Source organism: Leptinotarsa decemlineata, unplaced genomic scaffold, assembly GCF_025532065.1.
Source record: "Leptinotarsa decemlineata unplaced genomic scaffold, Ldec_3_MD MMD2_tig00026354_RagTag_RagTag, whole genome shotgun sequence".
Classification (NCBI taxonomy): Eukaryota; Metazoa; Arthropoda; class Insecta; order Coleoptera; family Chrysomelidae; genus Leptinotarsa; species Leptinotarsa decemlineata.
In genome coordinates this window covers 11,062,960-11,087,352 of record NW_027412702.1, presented here as the reverse complement: position 1 = coordinate 11,087,352, position 24,393 = coordinate 11,062,960, and the positions used below count along the sequence as shown (strand labels likewise).

The 24,393-nt window shown below is 33.1% G+C and overlaps 2 protein-coding genes across 2 annotated transcripts in view; one reads left to right on the top strand and one right to left on the bottom strand.

Annotated features, from left to right (window-relative positions):
• nudC (nuclear distribution C, dynein complex regulator) overlaps positions 1–24,393 on the bottom strand; it is a 191,066-nt gene that overhangs the window by 10,844 nt on the left and 155,829 nt on the right. The gene's annotated exons all lie outside the window — the stretch shown is intronic.
• The window catches only part of LOC111501905 (uncharacterized), a 167,908-nt gene continuing 150,412 nt past the window's right edge, over positions 6,898–24,393 (top strand). Inside the window, exons 1-2 of the mRNA XM_074184477.1 lie at positions 6,898–6,928; positions 9,988–10,097. Coding sequence (XP_074040578.1) covers positions 6,913–6,928; positions 9,988–10,097 — 126 coding nt within the window. The 5' untranslated portion in view covers positions 6,898–6,912. The remainder of the gene's footprint in view (positions 6,929–9,987; positions 10,098–24,393) is intronic.

The following is a 24,393-nucleotide window of genomic DNA, read 5'->3' as shown; positions in this document are numbered from 1 at the left end:
GCTACGTTTACGCCTTCTTTCTTCAAAAAACGGGCAATATTTCTGGTTGGTTCTCCCAAATATGCCAGTGTCCTATAACTTGACGTTATCGCATCTTGAATATGGGTAGACCAGGTCCATGGCTTGCTTTTGTAGTTTTTTTGGAAAGAATGACGTTTATAATATCTACCTTATAACCGTTATTAACCGCGATTTGTTTGATCAAATTCAGCTCTTTCTGGAAATCCCTATCAGACAGTGGAATATTCAATAATCTGTGAAGCATACTATTGAATGCAGCAACTTTATGCTGGTAAGGGTGTGTGGAGGAATTATGTATGATAATGTCCGTGTACGACGGTTTGTGAAAAATTGCAAATTCATGTTTATTGTTATTTTTCGTAATGGTTAAGTCAAGGTAATTTATTGAATTATTTACCTCCCTCTCAGTGGTGAATTTTATTGACGGGTGGATGGAATTAGCATATTCATACATAATTCCTCCACACACCCACACACACACACACACACATATATATATATATATATATATATATATATATATATATATATATATATATAGCATTGAAAGTGTAGAATTCGTTATCAAGGCACGCCCGAGGAAGCCATTGTATGGCGAAACACGTGTTGCGTTTTTGTAAAACACCAAAAAGTGAATATCGAAACTACTTCGAGGATTGCAAAAACGCTGGTTCTGTCGAAGTAACCTGTATTGTGCATAGTTAAAGGTGTCGGCTCTCTCGAAGGCCAAAAAACCAATAGAGAGAAAAAAAGCCGCTGCCAGCTAGTTCACGTGGACTGATGGTTCGTATTGGAAAATTTCTACTAACCGAGTTTTATGATTGGCTGAAGAGTCATAAAATTAAATTTGAAGTCATGTTACGGTGACGAATAGAATGCGAGCCGTCGTGTTGTCAATGTTCAGTTCAGGAACTGATCGCGATTTGAGTGTTGAAATTCGATATTGGTGCAGTTATAATTACTTAAAATTTTTGTTATCTGTTTAAAATGTGGCGTCTTTGGACAAGTACTAATAGTAATAACGAGTGTGATAACAACGGAGACTTTTTCCTGTGTAGTGATTCCAATAGCGATGGTGAGCAATGTGAAAAAGAGATATCTACCAGTGAATAAGATTCGGATGCATTCGAATATTGAAAAACAGAGAGTATGTTTCAATGTATATAGGAATCTACATCTCAAGTTTGGTTTCGAGGGAAACAAACTATTACAAGCAACATCAGATTTGACCGAAATTCCTTTCTCAACTGTACGTAAAATAGTCAAAAACAAACCTTATGAATACAAGACGCGATGTGATATGGAATTACCAATACCTTCATATGTTCATCTAATAAAATCATTGAAAAAAACAATATACCACTTTCAAAAAAGCAATGAGATTCCTACAACTGAAATCATGAGGAAGAAATTGAATACTTCCGGATATAACGTGAGCTACTGTGACAAAACTCTTCAGAATTCGATAAAGAAACTAGGATTCAGATTTAAAATAATAAACAAACATCAAGCAGTTATGGAAAGCAGAAGAATAGTGGAATTGCGTAACAAATACTTAGAACAAATAACTGAATATAGACAAGAACAACGGCAAATTTTTTATTTGGACGAAACTTGGTATGACACTCACGACACAGTTACGAAAGGGTGGACTGACGGTTCGAGAATATGTACGCCTAACAAAGGATCGCGACCAATAATTGTGCATTGCGGAGGAAGTAAAGGATGGGTTCGAAATTCTTCGAAATTCTGTGGAAAAAAATTTGAGGACTGCAATGTTGACTATCACTAGAACATGGAAGCTAATATTTTTGATGAATGGTTTGAAAACACATTGATCCAAATTTGGATGCGAATAGTGTGATAGTTCTTGACACCGCTTCCTATCATTCGCGACAGCTCATCAAAGTCCTGCCCTTGAGAGTATTGTTGAAATGTATGAACACACCATACTGAGACTTCCTCCCTATTTTTGTGTTTTCAATTCCATCGAGTTGATTTGGGGAGAATTGGAACAAAGCATCAGGCGTAAAAATAATTTTCCAAAATTTGTTAAGAAAGTAATAGAGCTAGTTAAATAAGACGTATATGATATTACCGAAAAAGACTGGCAGAAAAGGATTAAAAAAGTAATTTTAGTTGAAAAGGACTATATGGAGATTGAACACTTCCATATTAATAGTGGTATGTTTTAAAACCTTTACCTAACAACATTTTTAGAATTTTTTTCTGTAAGGTATCGATACATCCCAAGTGGGTATTCCTAATACCTATAATACCATAAGAGAGTTGCGATTGAACCAAACCACAATATACGGTAGTCAAATAGGGAGTTTCGAGCCATTGTTTCAAAAGTTTGAAGCGAAATGAAAATCCTCGTAATTTTTGAGTTAGGTGGTATATTCTCTCCTGTGTGTTTGCTAGTGCTAGTTAAATATTAGTATGAATTTTTCAAACCAATTGATATAGAGAAAAAAATATTCACTCTCATTAAGATATGATTAGATCAGTAAAAATTCAATATGAAATATAGTTTTTGAAACCAATTGATATTGATACGAAACATGACGCTTTTGTTTTTGGATAAAATGGAAGATGAACTACTAAAGTTAACGGATGATGAAGATATTGAAAGTTTACAGAAATGAAAAGCAGTGACTGGCAAGTTCTTTTGACCATTCACAAATAAACAAAAAAAAAGTTCTTCAATACGACGACAACCTCCAAGTTATTGAATTGTGAAAGTCTGGCCCTAATTTCAGAGAATTTTGTCCATAAAAGGCTTGCTTCACTCAACCTCAGAATAAATGTGGAATTCCGTTTTGCGATTTTTTCCATCAAAATGAGTCGGACATATTTCCTTTAAACATCATAAAAATAGCTAATTATTGTCAAAAAAACTGCATCAAACCTCAAGCTCGCTACGAACGTCGAATACATAAATGAGCAATTAAAATTTGATCTCGACCTCAAAAATTAATTAAACGTCGCAGATTTTATAGCCATCTGGAGCCGTTTCAGCTAAAAGCAAGGTAAGGAGCAAATGGACGTTATTGGCTGGCATACCATATCCGGAGTTTTCTTTGCTCAAAATAACTCGGGGGTAATTAATATAGTGTTAATTGCCAGATAGATACACGGTTAGTTAAAAAATGTTATAGTGCGAGACGATTCGTGGAAATACGGAAAACTATTGAATGAGATGTATTTTACTAACTTACTTCTATCCTTTTAAAATTCGGTAAAATTTCTTTTTTCCACATTTGGACCTACGTATTTTGGTTCGCTAATCAAGAATCTGAATTCCGTACTTGGCACACTTGTCTACTTCAACTGATACGGCCACTCAAAAGTTAAAAAATTGAAAAACGCTTCACATTGACACTCCACCTTTACACGTTATTATGTGAATGAAGTCGGTTTATCATTATCATTATTGAATATTACTGGAGTTTTTTCCCAACATCAAATCGTTATTTTTACACCTCGACACGTGTTTCGATCACCAAGTGATCATCTTCAAGAGTTTTATCTTTCTCTTGAAGATGATCACTTGGTGATCGAAACACGTGTCGAGGTGTAAAAATAACGATTTGGTGTTGGGAAAAAACTCCAGTAATATTCATTACTACATCAAAGGTTCCGAACAGTATTTCACAATTATCATTATTATCTACCTTACATATATTGATAAAAATGTGAAAGTTTTTGAGGATTGATTGATGTATCTATGTATGTATGTTTGTGGCTCTTTCACGCCTAAAGGGATTTGATTTAGATGAAATTTTATATAAATATAGATTATACATCAGAATAACATATTGACTACAATTTACAAAGGTTTTGTGTAATTTTGGTCATAATATAACGATAAGTATTCAGTAAGTCGGAAAAATTCTTGCTCCCTGAGAGATATCTTGGCGTGCGCTGTCTATACCGATGGATTTACATTCAGATAATGTACCGTAAGATTGTTTATCTTAAATAGTTCTAAATAAAAGTCCGTGATAGCATATACCTACCTCTTATGTGGTAGCCACTATATGCAAAATACTGAGCCATAAATACAATTGAATTGGATACTTGCACATTTTAGAAAATCTGTCAAATTCTAATAAAAATTGATACAATTGTCGTTTCAAGTATTTAATATAGATAAACTTTGTTTTTTACAATTAGTTATTTGGACGAATCGTTTAAAAGTTATCAGGATAAGATTAACTTAACGCAACGCAATAAGCCATTACGCGTCGCTTCTACAGTAAGACGAACGGGGACGATAAGCGGGGGTAGAGGGGCGGTCTAAGCAATGAAGAGCCATCGCCGAGAACGCGACTCGAACGCGGGCAGACGCGAGAGGGCAGACGTCGTTGACGTTATTACTTAGTGCAGCTGGCATTATTTTTTAGTTACTTACTGTATTTTCAAAAAAAAATATAAATTACTAGCTGTTGCTGGCTCTTATATTAACGTACAGCCGAAGCTACTAAACCTTAAATCTTGAAATATGCAGGTAAGTTCTTTGAATGGCGTAAATAAGCATCAAGAAAGGGAATCAGAAACAGAAGTGACTGGCATAGTCTGCAGAATTCGGACAATTAACTTTGACACATCTGTTTTTCCTCCTTTTTTCGTTTTCCCCGGGGTGGAAAATTCCATAACGAATATTGTCGTATTTTGGTGGTCGACGAAGACTACATCAGACTTATCAGCTTGTATTTGCCTGAGGATGGAAATGAGTAGTTCTAATTTCCTCATTCTCCACAAAGGATTGAAAATCTCAGGAGTACAGGGCAATACAGGTGTCTCGTCAATACCATAGGAGTGCCGAATGTGTTGATAACGCAATCTTAGAGCCGTAAACACAAATAGTTTCAGGGGCGCACGGAGGTATTCCTTAGGACATCCAGTGACCAAAACTTTTTCCTCTATATAACTCCCTAATAACTATTGGATGTGTGACCAACTCGAGTAATGTCTGTCAATTAGTATGGCGAATCGAAACGTTTCATTGGTATCAAAAAACAAACCATTTCAAATTCTTTTACGTTAAGTATTTGTAATATTTTTAAAAATCCAATCAATCAACAGACGTATGCAAGCCCTACTTTTAGAAACAAATCTAACACATTTCAGCCTGAATTGAATTTTGATTGAAAAATAGTTGATTTATAAAATTATTATTTTTAGTGTTTCAGGCAGTGTAGCGAAAACTGTTTTGGTGAAATGGTGAGCAACTATTTACACTTCTTAGCTCAGCTCAAAAAAAGTATCACTTTTTTGAGAAAAATCATCCTTTATTTTTGTTTGAATATAACTGAAATTTCAAGTTTTATTGACATTTCATGCAATGTCATCTGACCTACTAGTTGGGGTGAATAAAAAAAAATTAAAATATATTCTCATTTTTTTTCAGCTAAAACACCTCTATTTCATCATATCTAACTAAACTGAATTCACTGTACTATAATAGCATCAATAACATTCCAGCTCATAACGAATGGTCGTAATTCTGTCAAGATCAACCTATAATTGATTAAAAATAGTAATTAATTAGCCTCTGAATGCGTTAATCATCCTAGAATATTCCATTTTAGGGCATATGTTTTTTGCATTAAAATAAAACGCCTTTTTGTTGTCCATAACTCGTTTTCCATGCTATTTGACATCCGTGTGTGGCAGCATAACTCGCTACCATTTGATTTATGATATTTTATGTACGACTCAATCAAGATTTGAGTATGTGTAATTTCAAATATTTGCGTTTTTGTAGATGTAGTCGTAGCTGAAAATCCAAGCGCATTTTAGCACAATATATTATTGTACGAAATGACAGACAGCTGGAAACAAATTTTTCCAAACTTCCTAAACTCGAGGTCTAACATCAGAAATGATGAGTTTCTATTCAAATAGTTTGTGTGTTTACAAATCAGTCATAGTCATATTATTTCAAACAAAATACGATAGATCAGAATAATGTGATCTAACGAGCTCTGTCAAAGAAAAGATGGACATTCACCTATCGAAATATTAAACTCAAATAAATGGTGAATGCTACTAGGAAAATGGCGAGAGCAACTGATACTTCTTGAAATTTTTTGGGCATTTTCATCTTCCACAATCCGAAAGAAATAAAAATTGATGGAGAACTTTATACAGGTGTAGAAGAAGAAAAAATCTAGAAAAGATTACAAAAACACTCAAAAACTTAAAGAAAAATAGCCTATTCACTGGTAACTTGTACTTTAGTTCAGCTCCATTTTTGAGTAGAGAATTTTTTATTTTGTATTTTGAGCATGACGACAGACTCCTATTGATTTGCTACGGAACATCTTAGTTTTTAAATTTTAATCTCAAGCATCACAATTTATGAAAAAATGTGAATTAGACATTGTTATCGTTAAATGGGAGTCAAAGAATAAATTGATCAGAAACATTATGGATCGAAATTCTCTTCACATCAAGAAAAATGAAGATATAACTTTCTTAGACTGAAACAAATTGAGTATTTGGTCTAGTTGGCAATATGTATAATAGATATTTGTATAAACTGGAATTTCATGAAATATCAGCACAAATTTTAGAATTATTTTCGAAAATCCCCCTTTTTTCGATTCCCAAACTCGAGATATATGGTTTCTACCCACATAAAAACAAGGTCAGGGCCAGAAACGATTATCTCCTAGAAACACTGTCACGTTCATCGATGTTTCCATATCAACTAATATTTTTCTCTAGATTTATATCAAACAAAGACGTTTTATTTTTATTCTTTTGATTTTGACATCAAACTTTCATAGTATATACCAACAATTCCATTTTGCGTGACACTATGCAGGCAATACTTGAACTTACAATGAATGGGTATATGAATCCAGCCAAGTGGAACTGATGGCGATAATAAATCGTAAGATATTATTAGATTATATCGAAGCATTGCAATATCAATATCGTGATTCATGAAAATTCGTATTATTAGCATATCAACATTCAAACCAACCTAACTCAAAAAATAAATAGTGAATGTTTATGGTATTCATGAGAATATTACCTTGGTTGTGCTCCAAAATTTTTACTATTATTGGAGATTTTTGCTACTAAAAATCATAAGAATCCTCTAATTTATCATCATCATTAATATAACATGGTATCAGAAAACCCAAAATTAGCAGGAACCCAAGTCTGATTGAGAATAAAAATTGGAAAATAAAAATGTGAATAGACGTGTCACAAGTCCCAGATATTTTTACAGTCAACTATATAAAAAAAAGTCTTAATTAAGTAGTTTGAGTCATACTTAGCAGATCGCACCCAGGTGGTCAAAACCACTTCATACTCAAATGAAGGTAAAATTACTTGCGGCGTCCCACAAGATTCGGTACTGGTCCCACTTTTATTCTTAATTTACATTAATGACATATCGTCTATTAACATCCAAGGAAAATTACTTTATTTGCTGATGATACAACAATTTTATGGCATGTTCCTAACAGCCATACGTTGTATGAAATTATTGAGAATGACATCACGAAAATGAAAGACTGGTTTGACTCAAATATCGTGAGCTTCAATTTATCAAAAACAAAAGTAGTGCCCTATCGTTGCCAGATTCCAGCCGTACATCTAAATAATATTCAAATTGACAACGTACCAACTTTCAAATTCCTTGGCTTGTTAATTGACAATAAATTAAAATTCAACAAACATGTAGATACTATGAAACCCAAGCTCTCCTCTGGATGTTATGCAATACGAGTAATTGCATTTGAGTTCGGTTCTGCAGAAGCTAGAATGGTTTATCATTCCCTTTTTGAATCCCATCTTCGTCATGGTATTTGCTTTTGGGGTGTGTGTTCTACCACGTGCCTTCATCAGTATCACTAATACAAAAACGTGCAATATGCAAAGCCAAGCCTAGGGACTCTTGTCGACATTTTTTTGCCTCTAACAGAATCCTAACTGTGGTCTCCTTATTTATATATGAAACAATCTTCCTTCTCTTCAAAAATAGGGTCTTGTTTAACAACTTGGACGAGCCAATGTATCACACCAGGCAAAGAATCTGCTTCAAATTACCGCTGCTTTCTTTGACCCCAGTTGAAGATTCCATTATTTACAACGGTCTCAAAATGTTCAATCACCTTCCTCAAGCTATAGGAACCATAAATGATATTAGAGCTCTTAAGAAAGACTTGAAAGACTTGCTTTCTGTGAGACCTTATTATAGCTTAGCAGAATTCTACGATGATAATTTTAATTGAGTAGACTAACTGTAATATCTACGGTATTTTATTGATTTGATTCAATTTAGTTAAATTGATTTATTTAATTTTATTGACCATGTTCTTATATCCTGAACGTTTGCATTATGTAATCGTTATTTACATGTCTCTTTTCAGTTCATGTTATCACTTACTTTTATTTACATTAACATTATATTTACTTTAGTGATTTCGTTTATGTTATTTATATTTTGTTCAAGGGTTTGTCAATAAGAATTTATTCTTCAGACAATAAAGTATATTTGAATTGAATTGAAGATATAAGACTATAGTGCAGTATAAGAAAGGAAAGGAGGAATAATTTATATGGATTCAGTAAAAAAGGAAGATAATTATCTTTAATCTGTCAAATTAAATGTTACAGATGAAATATTTGATTAAAGTAATTGAACGTATATGCTTCCGTCTTCTAATGAATCTAAAAACTACTCTATAACTACTGAAAATACTGGGTGAACCTTGTACATTGGACCTAGTATTAAAAAGGACAGATGAAATTTCAAGCATATTGCAATTTGTAGGGAATAACACATCTCTCTATTCATTTGTAGACATTCTAGAAATAAGAAAATCATTATTGTCACTTGAGATTGAGTCGCCAACTTTTATTGCTACTGTAATAATGTTCTCAACAAAGACTAACTAAACTGCTGCTGAAGCAATTCTTTGGTTCTTTTTTCCTGACCTGGTTCCTTTAGTTTTTCAGAGCATTTCTATACCAGACTCGATGAATATCAGTACCCTGAATTGGGGAGCCTCATTATCTATAAGAATATTGATAGGAAAAATTGAAAAATAATTGGAAGGAACTTCTTTTCTGACTGCTATTTCGTCAATTCATTTGGATCAGTACCGCACGGGTAGGTGGTGTTTTGTTATGGAAAATCACCACCAAATGAGATTTCATCAACCTCCAAATTTGAGTTTTTTGGCGCATTGGGACAAGAAAGCACTTTATATTCTTTATTGTGTAGCTCTTCATTTCTGTCTACTTTTTGGTAGATCAGTATTTGTGGACGAATACTAGTAGGCGAAAATTTGAAAATCCTATATCTTGCTTGAATCATGTGAAGGACCTGAAACGATAAACCTGCAATTGCAGAAATGATATTGAAAGTTCGATGAACCGAAAACAAAAAGATAAAAATAACGAAAAAAATCAGGAATGACGACATTATTACACAAGGTCGTGTTTGAGATTATATTAAAAAATACTTGTACATTTAACGCGACTTTCGACAAATCTCATTATTCGAAGGTTTCACCATTAACATAACAATACAAAGGATACGTATCCAATGCCCAAGATAATACATTATTCAACGGTTTACAGAAATGAACATTATGCAGGTAACTAACGGTCGTTGGTTCACACAAAAACCAAAAAAAAAACACCGATTCCAAAGTCAATGTCGCTGTGTCAATACCGAATAGGGAAGGTAACATAACCTCCCTCTGGTCCTAACCAGCACCAATTGAATACCAAACGACAAAACAGAAAAATATGGATGTCACAGCCGATATCTATTAACCTCGGGTCATTTTCGTAGTAATGTCACGTAGAAAAACATCGACGAACTCGAAGCTTGTCTCCGATTGGTGGAAAGTTGCAAAATTTCGTGTACCATAACATTGTCTAGGTTATGCAGGCGGTTTTGAAATTGAATTCTTTCGATTGTTTCAGTAGGTCGGAAAACAATTGAAAGAATAGTGCAAGTGAGTAGTTTTATCGTGAGAGTTTTTTATGTGTTTTGTGGTTTTGGAACAGCGACAATGAGAATCACCGGTTACGAGGTGAGTCAAATAATTTCCATTTTGTTGACAGTGAAAAATCTTCGATGATGTATTGGTGTCGAGTTGATACTCTGAAATGATATTCAATGATACATATTGAACACGAAACCTTTACAAAAAAAATAGGGGTTCAAGTATTAAAAAAGATCATGGTGAATATATATGAAGGATTCATTGGTTCTTGACTAGATTATATATAATATGATGTGGAAAGAGTCTTGACAGTAAAATATAGAGTAATAGGAATATATTAATATAATAAGAAATAAATGGATAGAAACTTTTGAGTATTGGATCTACGCATTAAAGTAGGTCACACAACATTTTTTCAATAGTGTAGAAAGCTTCATTCGCTACGTTATACCTGTTTTACAGTCAAAAAATTAATGTGAGGTTTTCAATGGACAGTATTCCGTCAAAAATATTTCAGATAAATAACTTCTGGTATTATAATCACTACGATTCAGTGCCCTTAAGGAAATTCGTGTTATAATTCGTGAATATTTACTGAGGCTACGTAAGAACAATCAGATGTTCAAATAGTTTTTCACAACTGGTTCTCTTGTCAATACTAACAACGAATCAATATTTTTGCATTATAAATATTCTCTGATATTTAGACATACGAATATAAAAATATAAGAATTTCCATAAGAAGAGGCCCATCTCGTTTTCTAGCAGAAATGATCATTTTCAAAAGGACACCCTGTTTTTGGAATTATATGATTTATATATTCAAGTCTATCGGTGGTCGTCCCGACCAAATGAAATCATTTTTTGCTTTTCATATATAGGAACTTACTTAGAATTTGTTTCAGTCCGAGCAATGTATGCTGTACATTCCGTTTAGGTTTTTGTCTTCTTCTTTTTCATAGTTGTTTATTTTTTATGTTATTTTCGTGTGATGTTGATGTTCAGGGGTTTGAAGATGTTTGTTAGTTTTTTGGTTTGGTGACTTAAGTATGTGAATGCAGTCCATCGTTGTGTTGGTTTATCTATTGGAGTAGTTTGATCCTTGTTCTGTATTTTTTGTTTGATTCTATTTTCTAATTTATCTATTGTCTTTTGGGTGTATCTGTTCTCATTCGCTATTTGGTAGATGATTTTCCTTTCCTTGTTCCGAGCTACCAAGAAAAAACTGGTCCAAAGGTACGACGAGCACAAAAAGGCATACATAAACCCAATAACATATAAATCAAACCTCGCAACCACGCAACACAAGCCATACAAAACAAATATAACTTTCCCCCACCAGAAAACATAAAGCTCATAAAACAAGTCAATAAAAGAAACCGTATGGACATCTGGGAAAATTTAAACATCCAATAAATTTGAAAGTCATAATTCACTTATCCAGGAACAAATACAAATCAAAACACGACAAGACCTAACATTCAATATACTGCACAATACAATACACATTCTTAGAAACAGTGAAACTAGAGAAAATCCAACACGAAGGATATTACCTGATGTCATCTTCTAGAATCATCATCTTCAGATAGAAGAGTGCCAAATATATATATATATATATATATATATATATATATATATATATATATATATATATATATATATATATATATTTACCAAAGGGATAAAAGAGTTTTTATTTTTTCCTCGCAAAGAATTAGTCACATCAGGTCCAAAAAAATGGTAAGATTCTTGCTCTATTGACTTGTATAAAAATGGTGCTATGTACCTGTTTTTATTTCAAGTGGTGTAGTTATGGCTTGGCCTACACAATGCTTCATTTTTCTTATATTGATTCAATACCAGTGACTTGTAGAACAGCAGTCTAAGATCGAGTGCTCCTGATTGTTTATATCAATGGGATAATGAGGTTGAATTAGTTGAATTATTTCCAGTAAGTGTAGGTATGATTTGAAAACCCGGTCCCATTCTATTATGCAGTATATCAAATGCCTTTGTACCAGACTGAAGTAAATGATTTTTTTGTTCAATGACAATTCTATCTTTCAGTTGATGAATCTTGTATAAGTACTATAAGTACTAGATTCAAATCGAAAACAATCCACATAAATACTGAAAAGCAACGGACCCAGGACAGTTCCCAGCGGCACTCCACATTTTTTCCTTTCACTGCTTTTCATATTCCTTATCTGACAATATTTTCTTGTTTCCAATGACTAGTTTAATCTAAGTCATAAAAATCACATTTAAATTGAAAAGGGGATATTTTTAGGAAATATTAGTTTTTTGTGAAAAAAGCTTTTTGGCTTTTTATTTCTCCATCGGAATGATATATTCACTTTTCAATTCGAATGAGACTAACTCAAGTTTCATTATCACCTTCAAAATTGGCGAAGTGAGATAATTTTTTCGACTTGATAACAGCAAATTATGTATATATTCTACTCTATGGAAAACTATTTGTATATTAGGCGATATAATTCCTCTTCCTCTATTTATTTATTCATGTTGAGCGATTGTATAAACTTCTTTGTTGTTACATTCTGCGATTACAAAAGAACCAACCACTTAACACCTTACTCGATCATCACTTAATTCTTCTAATTGGTAGCAGTAAGCCTCTAATAACAATGTTTGAAGAAATAAAAGTTGAAAAAATGCAACTTGTATTTTTCTAATTATATAGGACTCCTTCAACCGAGGTCGTTTCATGTATGGCTGTAAAAAATAGTACAAAAATTATAATGGAACGTCCATCGGAAATTTTCAATAAACAAAGTGGGTATTTTGGAACAAATCTTATCTTTATGAACAATACACAAAAAGGACCTCCTGTTGACACAATCAAAATCGAGAAAAATACTCCAACGAAGGTCACAAATATATTTTGCCAATTATAACGTCTGCCCGTCGACGTTTGTGACTTAATTTCGTCAAAACGAACATTTTCTGTCCAATTAAGCGATTTATAAAGAACCAATAAAGCATCATTAATAATGAGAATGTGGTTGACTACAGAAAATAAAGAAAAAGTAAAAGTGGATTTCGAAATACGTTCATACAGGACGTGACCCCAAAATTTTACAAATACATAGTTAATGTATTGCCAAATCAGAAACCATCAAAAAAACAATTTCAGTGTTTACTCCATAAACGTCTGGAGAGTTATTTTGCACGAAATTAAAAATAGTGACTAAGAGGATTTTCAGAAATATATGTATATTTCTCTTGGCTTCCAAAATGTAGGTATGTTTGACAGCCAAACAATAATAAATGATAAAAAATAGAAATGAACAAAGTAAACAACTCAATAGATAATTCTTCCTGTATATAGCTAGCAGCTACGGAAACAATCACAGCAATATACAAGACCAAATTATTCTAGATATCTATTATTCTAGATATGGCCCGATAATATAATTTAAGAACTATACTGCCGTGCTTAGACAAGAGGTCGTATCTAGTTTTACAAGAGTTTTGAGTTATTTGGAGATTAGTAAATCCAATTGGAATATCAGTGTTTATTGTATTCAGAATTTACTTTATGGAGAACTGTCGTTTATCGATTTGGAAAATGAACTAACCAAATTAATAAGTGATGTTTATTAGGATTAATTGGAAACAAAAAATCATGTATTCACAATATTTCGTGAGAACTGAGAATGGAAAATCAGTAAAATCAATTTTTGATGATTGAAATATTTTATTAAAAAACTTCAATCTAATCTGGTTTCTTCTTCGGTCTCCGGTAACTCCTCCCAAAACTTGAGTCTATTTTTGGGTACAGATATCCCTTGTAATTTCTGAATCAAGTTATGTTTTCGACTTGGGTTTATTCCTTTCGAGGTGGATCTGATTTGCGGCCGAGCTATTCCTTCTTTCAGAGCTTTCGCAGTTAGGAAACACAATTCAATTCGCTCTCCATCAAACTTTGTTTTGTAAAATAGTTTTTTGTAACCTGTCAAGAAATGTACTTCACAAAACATAGATAATAGAGGTTTTGGCTCCGTTTTCTTTAGTTTTAATCTGGATGAACAGTCTGTAACATCCAAAAAGTCATCTACATCCATATGAATGCAGATCGTACGTCCACTATTTGATATTTGAACATAAGTTTTATAGTCTTCAAAATCTACGACTTTGCCCTTCTGTTTTAATGACTTTTCCACTTGATGATGGAATGAGTCAGCACTCATGAAACTGTGACCAGTTTGAAGATATTTGAGTTTCAGTAAATTTATTGTTGTACATTCAGAATTAATGAAGTGAACTAAAAAACAGTACAGAGCCCAGTTTTTATTCTGGGCTGCAAAATTATCCATCCAAAGTGTTATTTCTTTGGCATCTCTGTGTGATAATAGAAATTTATTGAAAGTTGATATTATGTCAGATTGTGACCTTCCAGCATCTGAATGTATTCACCAAAGTTCAGTTGCAATGTGAAATTGTCAATTTTGTCGTTTTCAAAAACAATGTTCAACAAATGTATGGAAGTGATCGCTAATATTATTCGTAGAAATATGGAAGAATACATTCACCACGTGGTGCAATAAAGAATAACTTCCACACACATAACCTCACTTCTGTTAAATTGAACAGGCGTTAGTATCACATTTTCAGACAGATTTTGTACTTATCATATTTCAATTGAAGTCAACGTAAGTTCAAAAGTCGTATATGGAATTTTAAAGCAGTGTTACGACAATCTGACTCAGTGCAGGGCAGATAGGACCATTCGACCATGTATTTGCTTATCAAATTCTATATGAATAGCAATAAGAGAAGTCTCAACTGTCAGTTAGGACGACATGACTTATCATCAACCAGATACGATACTTTGATTTAGTAACCGCTTGATATTCTCGAGATACGACAAATAGTGTATGTTATTTTAGGTATTTAGACTGAAGATACGACATTCTGACTGTGTCGATAGGATAGGTTGTGTTCAATACAAGCGAAATATTCGAAAACCTTGAAATACAATTTTTGGTCAGTTACGACCTTCTGTCTGAAATATTTAACTCATATGATTATAATTTTTACTTCTCCATATGGTAATTTTATGAACAACTTTGCCCAATTTTTCGAGAACCTTTATTTTCTATTATAGATTCATTTTACCCTAATACTTTTCCTATATCATTTTCCACCAAAGGGGTTAATTACTGTAAACAATTTTTCTTTATTTCAACAAAAAACACTAACTCAACATTCCATCCTGCATACTGGCGACTCCCTTCACTCGATTCATTTCCTTCTTATATTCTTCACAGTAAATCGTCCTTCTTTTGTCTGAATGATGCTTTTGTCGATAATCGAAGCAATTACGTCAAAGTCAACATTTACCTAACGATTATCACGTAAAGGATAAAACCAAGCAATGTTATTTAGACAGCAATGTTATTTAGTCGTATTTGGAGCACTACAAATCGATTCCTGTTTCAACTGAGAAGGTTGAAGTAATTATATTAAAAACCGATCTGAATATTTGAAGGATGTACTAGGTTGATCTACCTAAATATAATTACATGTTATACTTATATACTCTGTAGATCGCAAGAGTCTCTCTGAGAAATATCGGAGTTATCAGAAGTTATTTATGTGTAAAAAATTCTTAGCAATAGTGAAATTATTTTATTTTAACAGAAAGATTTCTTCTTGGTAATCCGAAAAACTATAGTATAAACTTTCATACAAGTTTTTTTGAAACATTTTTTCAGCTGTTGCTTTGTTTATGGTTCGTAAAAATGTACCCAAATTTTATCTACGAGCAACACGGTTTAAGAAGGCTGTGTTCAAATGAAATATAGTTCCTCAAATACTCGACTCACAAATTGCAGGTATTAATAAAATCATTTCGATGTTGGACACAAAAACTAGCCTTTCCAATGGGTCATTTTGCAATTCAATTCATGGATATCAAGCATTTCTAAGTGAATCTGCTAACCTCTTCAAATATAGGTACTTGATGGCTAGAAATCACGATTTTTAAAATTCTCACAGTTTCGTGCCAATCATTCTTTCCAAATTTTATTGCACAACCCTTGTTCGACTCTTTGACGTGAAACTCAACACAGACACTTCGAATGAGTTACCCATCGTTGCTGTGTTTGTATTATACGGAAATAGTCTGGGATAAGTAGATATCAATACATTCTCCAATTTCACTAAGGCAACTATATATTTATTGAATGAGTGGAGAAACTCAAAAATACACAAACCTAATGCTTCTTTGAGACCCATTGTGAGTTCAATTGGATTTCCTAGTTAAAAATTAGTGAGATACTTTCAAGAAATTTTCAAACCGATACCAGTTTGCTAAAAAAACAATCAATTTTATAAGCAAGCTTGAAAATTCAACACCTAGCGATGGTGGTGTTCTGGTGAACTTCGATGTTGGAAGTATTTTCATCGTGTAGTTGTTGATGAAACCCTTTAAATTCATAAGATTCCGGTTGGAAATTGACTCAACTTCAAAACATCTAATGAATATGGATGTTAGATCTATATCAGAAAGCACCTCCCATCTTGTTATGCTCAAGTTTAGGTGAAAAACACCTTACCCCTTGCCTCTCATGTGAAGCTACGACTGTGTAGGTATGTATGTGTGGCAGATACCAGACGAAAAAACAACAACTAACCCATCTAATATCGTGCAGAAAGTTGAAGTAAAACCATCAGGCACCAGTGCAACGTCTTTCATTTGGAAGATTCGTCACAACAGAGTGAATCGCCTGAATATCCTGAACAAATAAAATCAATCCCAACCAGTCACAAGCTCTGTCTCCAATTGATTCAGTATGATGTACCACTGCGTCACCAGCAGACAAAGTCCAGAAGCAACTCTACAAAAACTTACCCCAGAGTGTGAGTCGGAATGAAAAATATATTCCGGAGAGGTGCATATGATATGCTCAAGTTCAGGTGAAACCACCCCATACTTGCCTGTCATATATCTCGTATATCTTATATATGAAATTCTCGTGTCACAGTGTTAGTTGTCATACTCCTCGAAAACGGCTTGACTGATTTTTATGAAATTTTATATGTGTATTCGGTAGGTATGAGAATAGGTTTTTTGTCATTTCTCATTCCCCTAAATGATAAGGGTGCTCCAAATATTTTTTAAATTTTTTGAACCAAATTTTTTGTTTAAATTTTTTCATGATGTGGCAATCAAAAATACATATAAACCCTTAATTTCAACTCTTCTATCACCAACCCCTATTTTTAAATAGCCATTTTAGATCATAGATCTCATAGATCAGATATTCCCGCCAGGCCTCTACCGGTGCCACTTCTCACTCATTGAACAGCACGGAGTAGGGATGAGACCGAACCGGTCTCCTGCCCCTCTCACACGATAAGCCTTCTCTCACTCCTTACACAGTTTTCGGCCTCTATGATTGTTAATCCATCGGGCGTACATATAGTTTGCGATGCCACCGAAGCTGTGAAGTATCCAATAGACTTTTGAAACTCATTGGATTTGCCAGGCATGCTACCGCATAATTTAAAACTGAAGGTTGGATCGCTCCGTAATTTGAATCCACCACGGCCGTACAACGGCACGCGATAAGTCATTAAAAAATCATTGAAAAACATTGTCGAAATCATCATTTCACATGGCAAGTTCTGAGGTGAAAATATATCAATACCACGAATCCCTATAATGAATACATATGTGCCAATTCATTTTAAACGTGTGCAATTTTCATTAGATTGACATTAGGTTCGTTCCAATCAGCGTCAGAAACAGTTTCTTACAGTCAGGATTCTGCGCAGTAATGTGATAGCGTTCCAACGTGAGTTTCCAACCATTAGTAAACTATCAGTTTTCTGTTCCATCCAAGATTCAAACCTGTTCGAAATCTATCAGAATGGTTTGAGGATTATCTTCTAACCATCAATCTGACGCATGCGTATTCCGTATTACTGTTTCTGTTTTATGTTCATGCAACTTACAAACAACATAACCTGCAAAAATTGTTATAAAATGAATTATGTATTTGCTGGCGCAGGAAAAATTGGGAATTCTTTAAGTGAACCTATAATATGAACATCTTTGATTACACAAATTAATTATTGCGGTGACCTCCCAGTTCCATGTTGATAAGTAAATAGAATAGAGATATAAAATACTGCAACGTTCTTTTACTCTCCAGATATACCCTTGATTAGATTTATTTTTAAAGAATTGAAGGGGTTATATTTTTGGGAGTGACATTCGTTGTGGAATGTTTGAAATACAAACTGAGTAGAGAAAAGTATCTTCTGTATAATTCAGTGTTCATATAGAAGTATTTGTTTCGAAAGATTTTTTTTTCTTTCGTGTAATTCAATGTTTATATGAAAGTAGCTGTTTCAGGAGGACATTCTTTCCGTTTGTGTCTGAAAGTTACTTCTTTGCATGATCTACACATCCATAATCTACACATTCAAATTGATTACTTCCTTCCTTTCTTTGGAAGATCGAGTAGTAGAAAACCAAAAACTTTCTTTCCCAAATTATTTTTGAAGGTTATGTTGAAATTCCATGCCAAACTTCAGTTGAACTATCAGCTGTTCCAATCAGAAATTTCAAATTAATCAGAAACCAATATTTACCATACATGCGCGTTGTCAACGATTTACAAACAGTTGGAAATCTGTTTGTGACTCAAGGTTGGAACGAACCTATTAGCTATGACTTATCGACAAGTCCCAAGGCTAAACAATGTCCTTTTGTGGCTTAGATTTGAGCACACAATGTTTTTCACACCGACAATTATACGTGGCATGTTCTCGAGTGTGCAAACCATCCAGTTTGTTTGTGTTAGCTAAACATGGACTAACGAAAAATATTGCACACACTATAGCATTGAGGGATTAATATAATTTGTAAGTCTTCTGACACACACTTACAATGAGTTAGTTATTATTTTTTCCCAAAAATAATATATGTGGCAAAACAATGTTTGCCGGGTCAGTCTGTATATATGTATATATATACATATATATATATATATATATATATATATATATATATATATATATATATTTCAATATTAAATTTTACAAAAAAGATTTGAAGCTTTATATCTTCTATTAATTATCTGCGAGCACTTTCGACAGTTGGTAGTACTGTCATCTTCTAGGCACTCCTCAAACTGAACTTGTCATCCCGTCGTCTGCCTCTTTATACGGTCAGAGCGTCTCAACACGGGTATTTCAGGTACTTTAGGTAAATTTGCCTGTATTTGTACTGCATCAGGTACTCTTCTTTGTGTTAGATCTTCTCTAGGAATGTGTATGGTTTTGTTTAATTTATTGAATGTGAGGTCTTGTTGTGTTTTGATTTGTACTTTCTCGATAAGTGATTTATGGCTGTTAAATTTATGGATGTTGAAGTTTTCCCAAATGTCCATGCGGTTTCCCTTGTTGACTTGTTTTATGAATGTTATGTTCTCTGGTGGGGGGAAATTATGTTTGTTTTGTATGGCGTGTGTTGCGAGGTTTGATTTATATACTATTGGATTTATGTTATATACTATTGGATTTATGTTATAAATCGAACCTCGCAACACACGCCATCATAAATCACTTATCGAGAAAGTACAAATCAAAACACAACAAGACCTCACATTCAATATATTAAACAAAACCATACACATTCCTAGAGAAGATGTAACACAAAGAAGAGTACCTGATGCAGTACAAATACAGGCAAATTTACCTAAAGTACCTGAAATACCTGAGTTGAGACGCTCTGACCGTATAAAGAGGCAGACGACAGGATGACAAGTTCAGTTTGAGGAGTGCCTAGAAAATGACAGTACTACCAACTGTCGAAAGCACTCGCAGATAATCAATAGAAGATATAAAGCTTCAAATCCTTTTTGTAAAATTTGATATTGAAATACTGAAAATAAAGGAAAATTAGTTGCATCATTTAAAAAACAAATATATATATATATATATATATATATATATATATATATATATATATATATATATATATATAAATATATTAGGCTCGATCAAACATTGCTTCGTTTCTACATTTCGCAACGTAGCTACTGGATGAAACTTGGGAGGACTCAAAGTTTTCGTGCGCCATTCACCACAAACACTGGGGAAAATGGCGAACAACGGTTCCCCTCCACCACACACAGAGGAACTTGGTCGAACCAACCCGATGGAAATTGTGGCGATCTTGGTTCGTTAAACACCACACACATGGGAACAAATGACGAACGTGGTTCGTGCGAACCAAGTTTGGCGAACCAGGTTCCCATGTGTGTAGGCCGCTTAAGGCAACTCAATTATTGAGTTGAAATAATTATATACATATATGCATTAAACAAAAAACTTTTTTAATGATGAAAAATAATGTAGATTTTTGCCATTTCCGCCGAACCTTGCTGGCCTTGTTCACTATAAAACAATCGATATTTTTGTCTAATTTTTGCTTATTAGCATCGAGAAACAATTTTTTAATGGGCCCGTCCCATATTTTTTCAGATGAATATATAATATTTTTTCAGGTGTGTGGATATCAATAAAGAGGCGGTAAAGTATTGCATGACATGAAAAAAGCCTTGATTTCCTCAATTTGTTAATGAATCAAACAAGTTTTGAACAAAAAATACGAAAGTTTTGAAGAAAACTGTCACGTTTCAGGGACAACATTAAAAAAAATATTGTGGAGTGTAGAATATTCATGTAGGTAGTTGATTGAGCTAGAAACTGAAAGAATACAGTGTAGTTACAACCAGTTTTCATTGGAACTTCCGAGTTGACTTAGTGAGGTTATTCAAGTAACACTTGATTACGAGATTTTCAGTAAACCGCAATACGAGTTTCACTAATATTTCGAGTTATTTCTTCGACACTTGATTCATTCACAAATTAAGGAAATCGAGACTTTTACCCCACATTCATCTTAAGAATAGCTTCTTTGAAAATTTTGCTTTCCGAAACCATAACCATTTGACAATCAGATGACAACAACTGACGATTATTTTTCACATAGATTAGCTATCGGTTTCATTTGGTAGTAGAAAGCATATTGAAGTTTTGGTGTAGAAAAAAGTAATTTTCATTATATTCGATCTTCGGTCTGAAGTTACCGCTACTACCAACAAGCTACTCAGAGAAGTAAAGTATCTGCTTGGTTGAATTCGACAATCAAAAACTATTGTCCTTTATTACTTCACTTTATTGCTGTTTGCTCACGATATTTGAGAAAACCTATTGGGACTTCACTCAACATTCAGTGTTTGATTGATTTCAATCTATTCATAAATGAAAAAAGTTATTTCAATTCAATGAATTACTTCAAACGTTTGTTAAAATGATAATACTATGAAAATACTAATTGGACTGACTATATTTATAGTCTGTCAATTTCTTTTCTTATAAATATCGAAGATAGGCATCAGTTGGTGAATAAATTTGCAAAAGTAATTCTCAAGTTTTCGTGAATCTTCTTTTGATTATAAAGAACTGGATCCTATAAAACTTGTAATCTCTTCAATTTCTGACATGGAGAGTCTGATAAATTCCAGATGACAAAGCTCAGCATGTCGCTAGCAGAAGAAGTGGGTTTCTCAACATTCAAGTTCTATTTTTGGGTTATTAAGGACGGTATCTTGTATTTTAAAATATATCTTCGATCCCATCTTGCAAAGTTATACAACAATAGAAAGTATAAATATTTTGGTTATCGTGTCCACGATACATTCTTTCCCCTTTTATTGCGTTTGGTTCTTGTTCATGTCTTGTGTGATCTACCGATCTGCAAAAACTTAGTTGTGTGCCAATATCACAAATAAATCAATCGTGCGGGTACAGTTGCAAATAAAGTAACAAAATAAATAACAAACATAAAAACTGGAATATATTTCGTGAACTTGATGAAAAAATTTATAATGGATTCTAACCAACGTTGCATAATGGGGAATGTTCCTCCTGACCAAAATCGAGTAGTTTTCATAAAAGAGCTCTAAAACAACGCATTTTAAACTTATCATTTCAACCTTTTTCATTAAAAAATTATTTAAATACTTAAAAAAGAGGAACCAAATAATGCAATCAACATTTAAAGGGATTCGTTTCTATTTCACCATTTGGCAACATCGGTTATAGCTAATAAAGAACAATTAATCTGTTACCTGTATGATACAAACAAAGATGACATATTTCAGAGGCGTGCCGTTTTGTTTACTTATGTTCCGAGTTCCGAGACATTCTGTAACACATGACATTTTGTGCACCTAACCTATCTTTCTCTATATAAATAAATAACAAAACAAATGTTGTTTATGTGACTTGTGGAGGTGGTATTGAACTATAATTCATATTTTGCCTTAATTGTTGATTTATAAAGATAATTTCCTTTTTTTAAAGAAGAATATCTAGGTACGTATAACATATTTCAACTTGATATAGGCGCTGTTGCCAATATGTGAATTTGAAAAACTCATGAATTAAACTCAACTTTATTTTGCTCAAACTTGCATTTGCTGTAATAACCCTAATTGAGGAGCATTCCCCATTGTCATTACTGGCAACTTTTCGACCATAAAGATATCAAATACTAATATTTGCGCCTAGTCAAAAATAATAATTGGCGAAAGGAACCGTTTCCAATCGTACATTTTTTAATATCGTTAGTAGTCTAGTGTCATTTCAGATAATGTCATTTAAGTCTCCATTGAAAATCATGTTTGAGGTGTTTTCTATTCGTAATTTAAACGCGTAACGTAAATTGCGATTCGTTTTTTACGAATGTTTCTAAAAATATTGCAGATCCTTCAAATAATACGTTTAATAATTAACAGTTGTTTCCAAATTGAAGATTTACATGAAAACTTTGATCATTTTCAATGGAACAAGGATTTTTTCTTTTGGGAACTATTCTTTGAAGGCTTTAAAAAAATATCCCCGCTGAATAAATTGGAGACAGATGTGAAATAGGTGCCAAACTATTTTAGTCCATTGAAATGTTACATGAGCTTTGCATTTTTTTAGAGGACGCAATTTTATTTTTGGAACATGTGTGGTGGGTCAATAGAAGCTAACCTCAAGTTTTCAAGTTTGTGGGGTCGGCACCTTTGTCCCCCGGCCGCCAGCTTGGAAAAAGGGGTGAAAACACTGTTTTCACGATATCTCGGAAACTATGCGTCTTACTAAAAATTTGTAAAGTTATAATTTGTAACAAATTGTTTTGCCTACAAATATGTTCATATAACTTTTTGCCCTAAATTGAAAATTAAAAAAGTTATAAACAAAAAAGTGAGACAATTTTTATAAAAATTTTCTTTTTTGTTCTATAACTTTTTTAATACATTTTACAAAAAAATTACCTCTGACCAATCTTGTAGATGATCTTTTGAGGAAAATTTTTTCCTATGATTTTTTTAATTTCATTCATTGAAAACTTTGTTACAGCGTTCCAAAGTTGATCGGGTTCGTCAATGCTCATGAAAATCCGGTCGAAACGAAATATTTAACTTATTTTTGAATTTTTTTGTTTATTGTACATATTTTCTTACGAAAATACAATATTCGGTCCTTAAATTGTAACATTTCAATGGACTACTTTATCTTTTAATAGATACAATAATTGAATTGCAGATATACGATTTGTCTCTGCTAAAACTTATCACAAACCTTCTTCTCATAAGGTTTTGCTACCTGCACTATTGCACTTATAGGAAGAGAAAAATATTTTGGAAGGCATGATTCAGCATGTTTTGAAAATCACAATTTCATTCAAAATAACAGTTCATTTTCACCGTGATCGTCGTAAAATTAAGATTCTGTCGTGTGTGCGTAGATTTTTTCTTAATTGAAAATTTAATTTTTGTGCTATCAACATTGTTATTACTTACTACTTAGAATCCTTACCGTAGAATATTCCATAGAACTACCATATTATATGATATTTTATTATATATTTTATTCATCACCTGATGTGTTATCAGATGAAAGGCAAACTATATCGTTGCTTACAAACGTACGTGGACTGTACAAAAATAAAGTGAATGTTCAAATTTCGCGAACTACGTACATAAATTTAGATATTTTTTTATGTTGGTACACTGGTCTCGAACGTATGTTCACAGTTTCAGCTGTATAGCGTGCTTAGTTTGTTGGTGAGAGGCATAGAAGTTACAAGTGTTTTGCGTATTCGCCGATTTTTTGCTATCGAAAAAAAAAAACACTTGTTGACAGTGGCATACGGTGATTGTACTCTTGAGTCAGAAAAATGTTTACAAGTGGCACAAGCTTTTCACAGAAAAGTTGTGAATGACGACGCTCGTCCTGGATGCCTCAGCATATCAACAACCGATGAAAATGTTGAGAAAGTGGA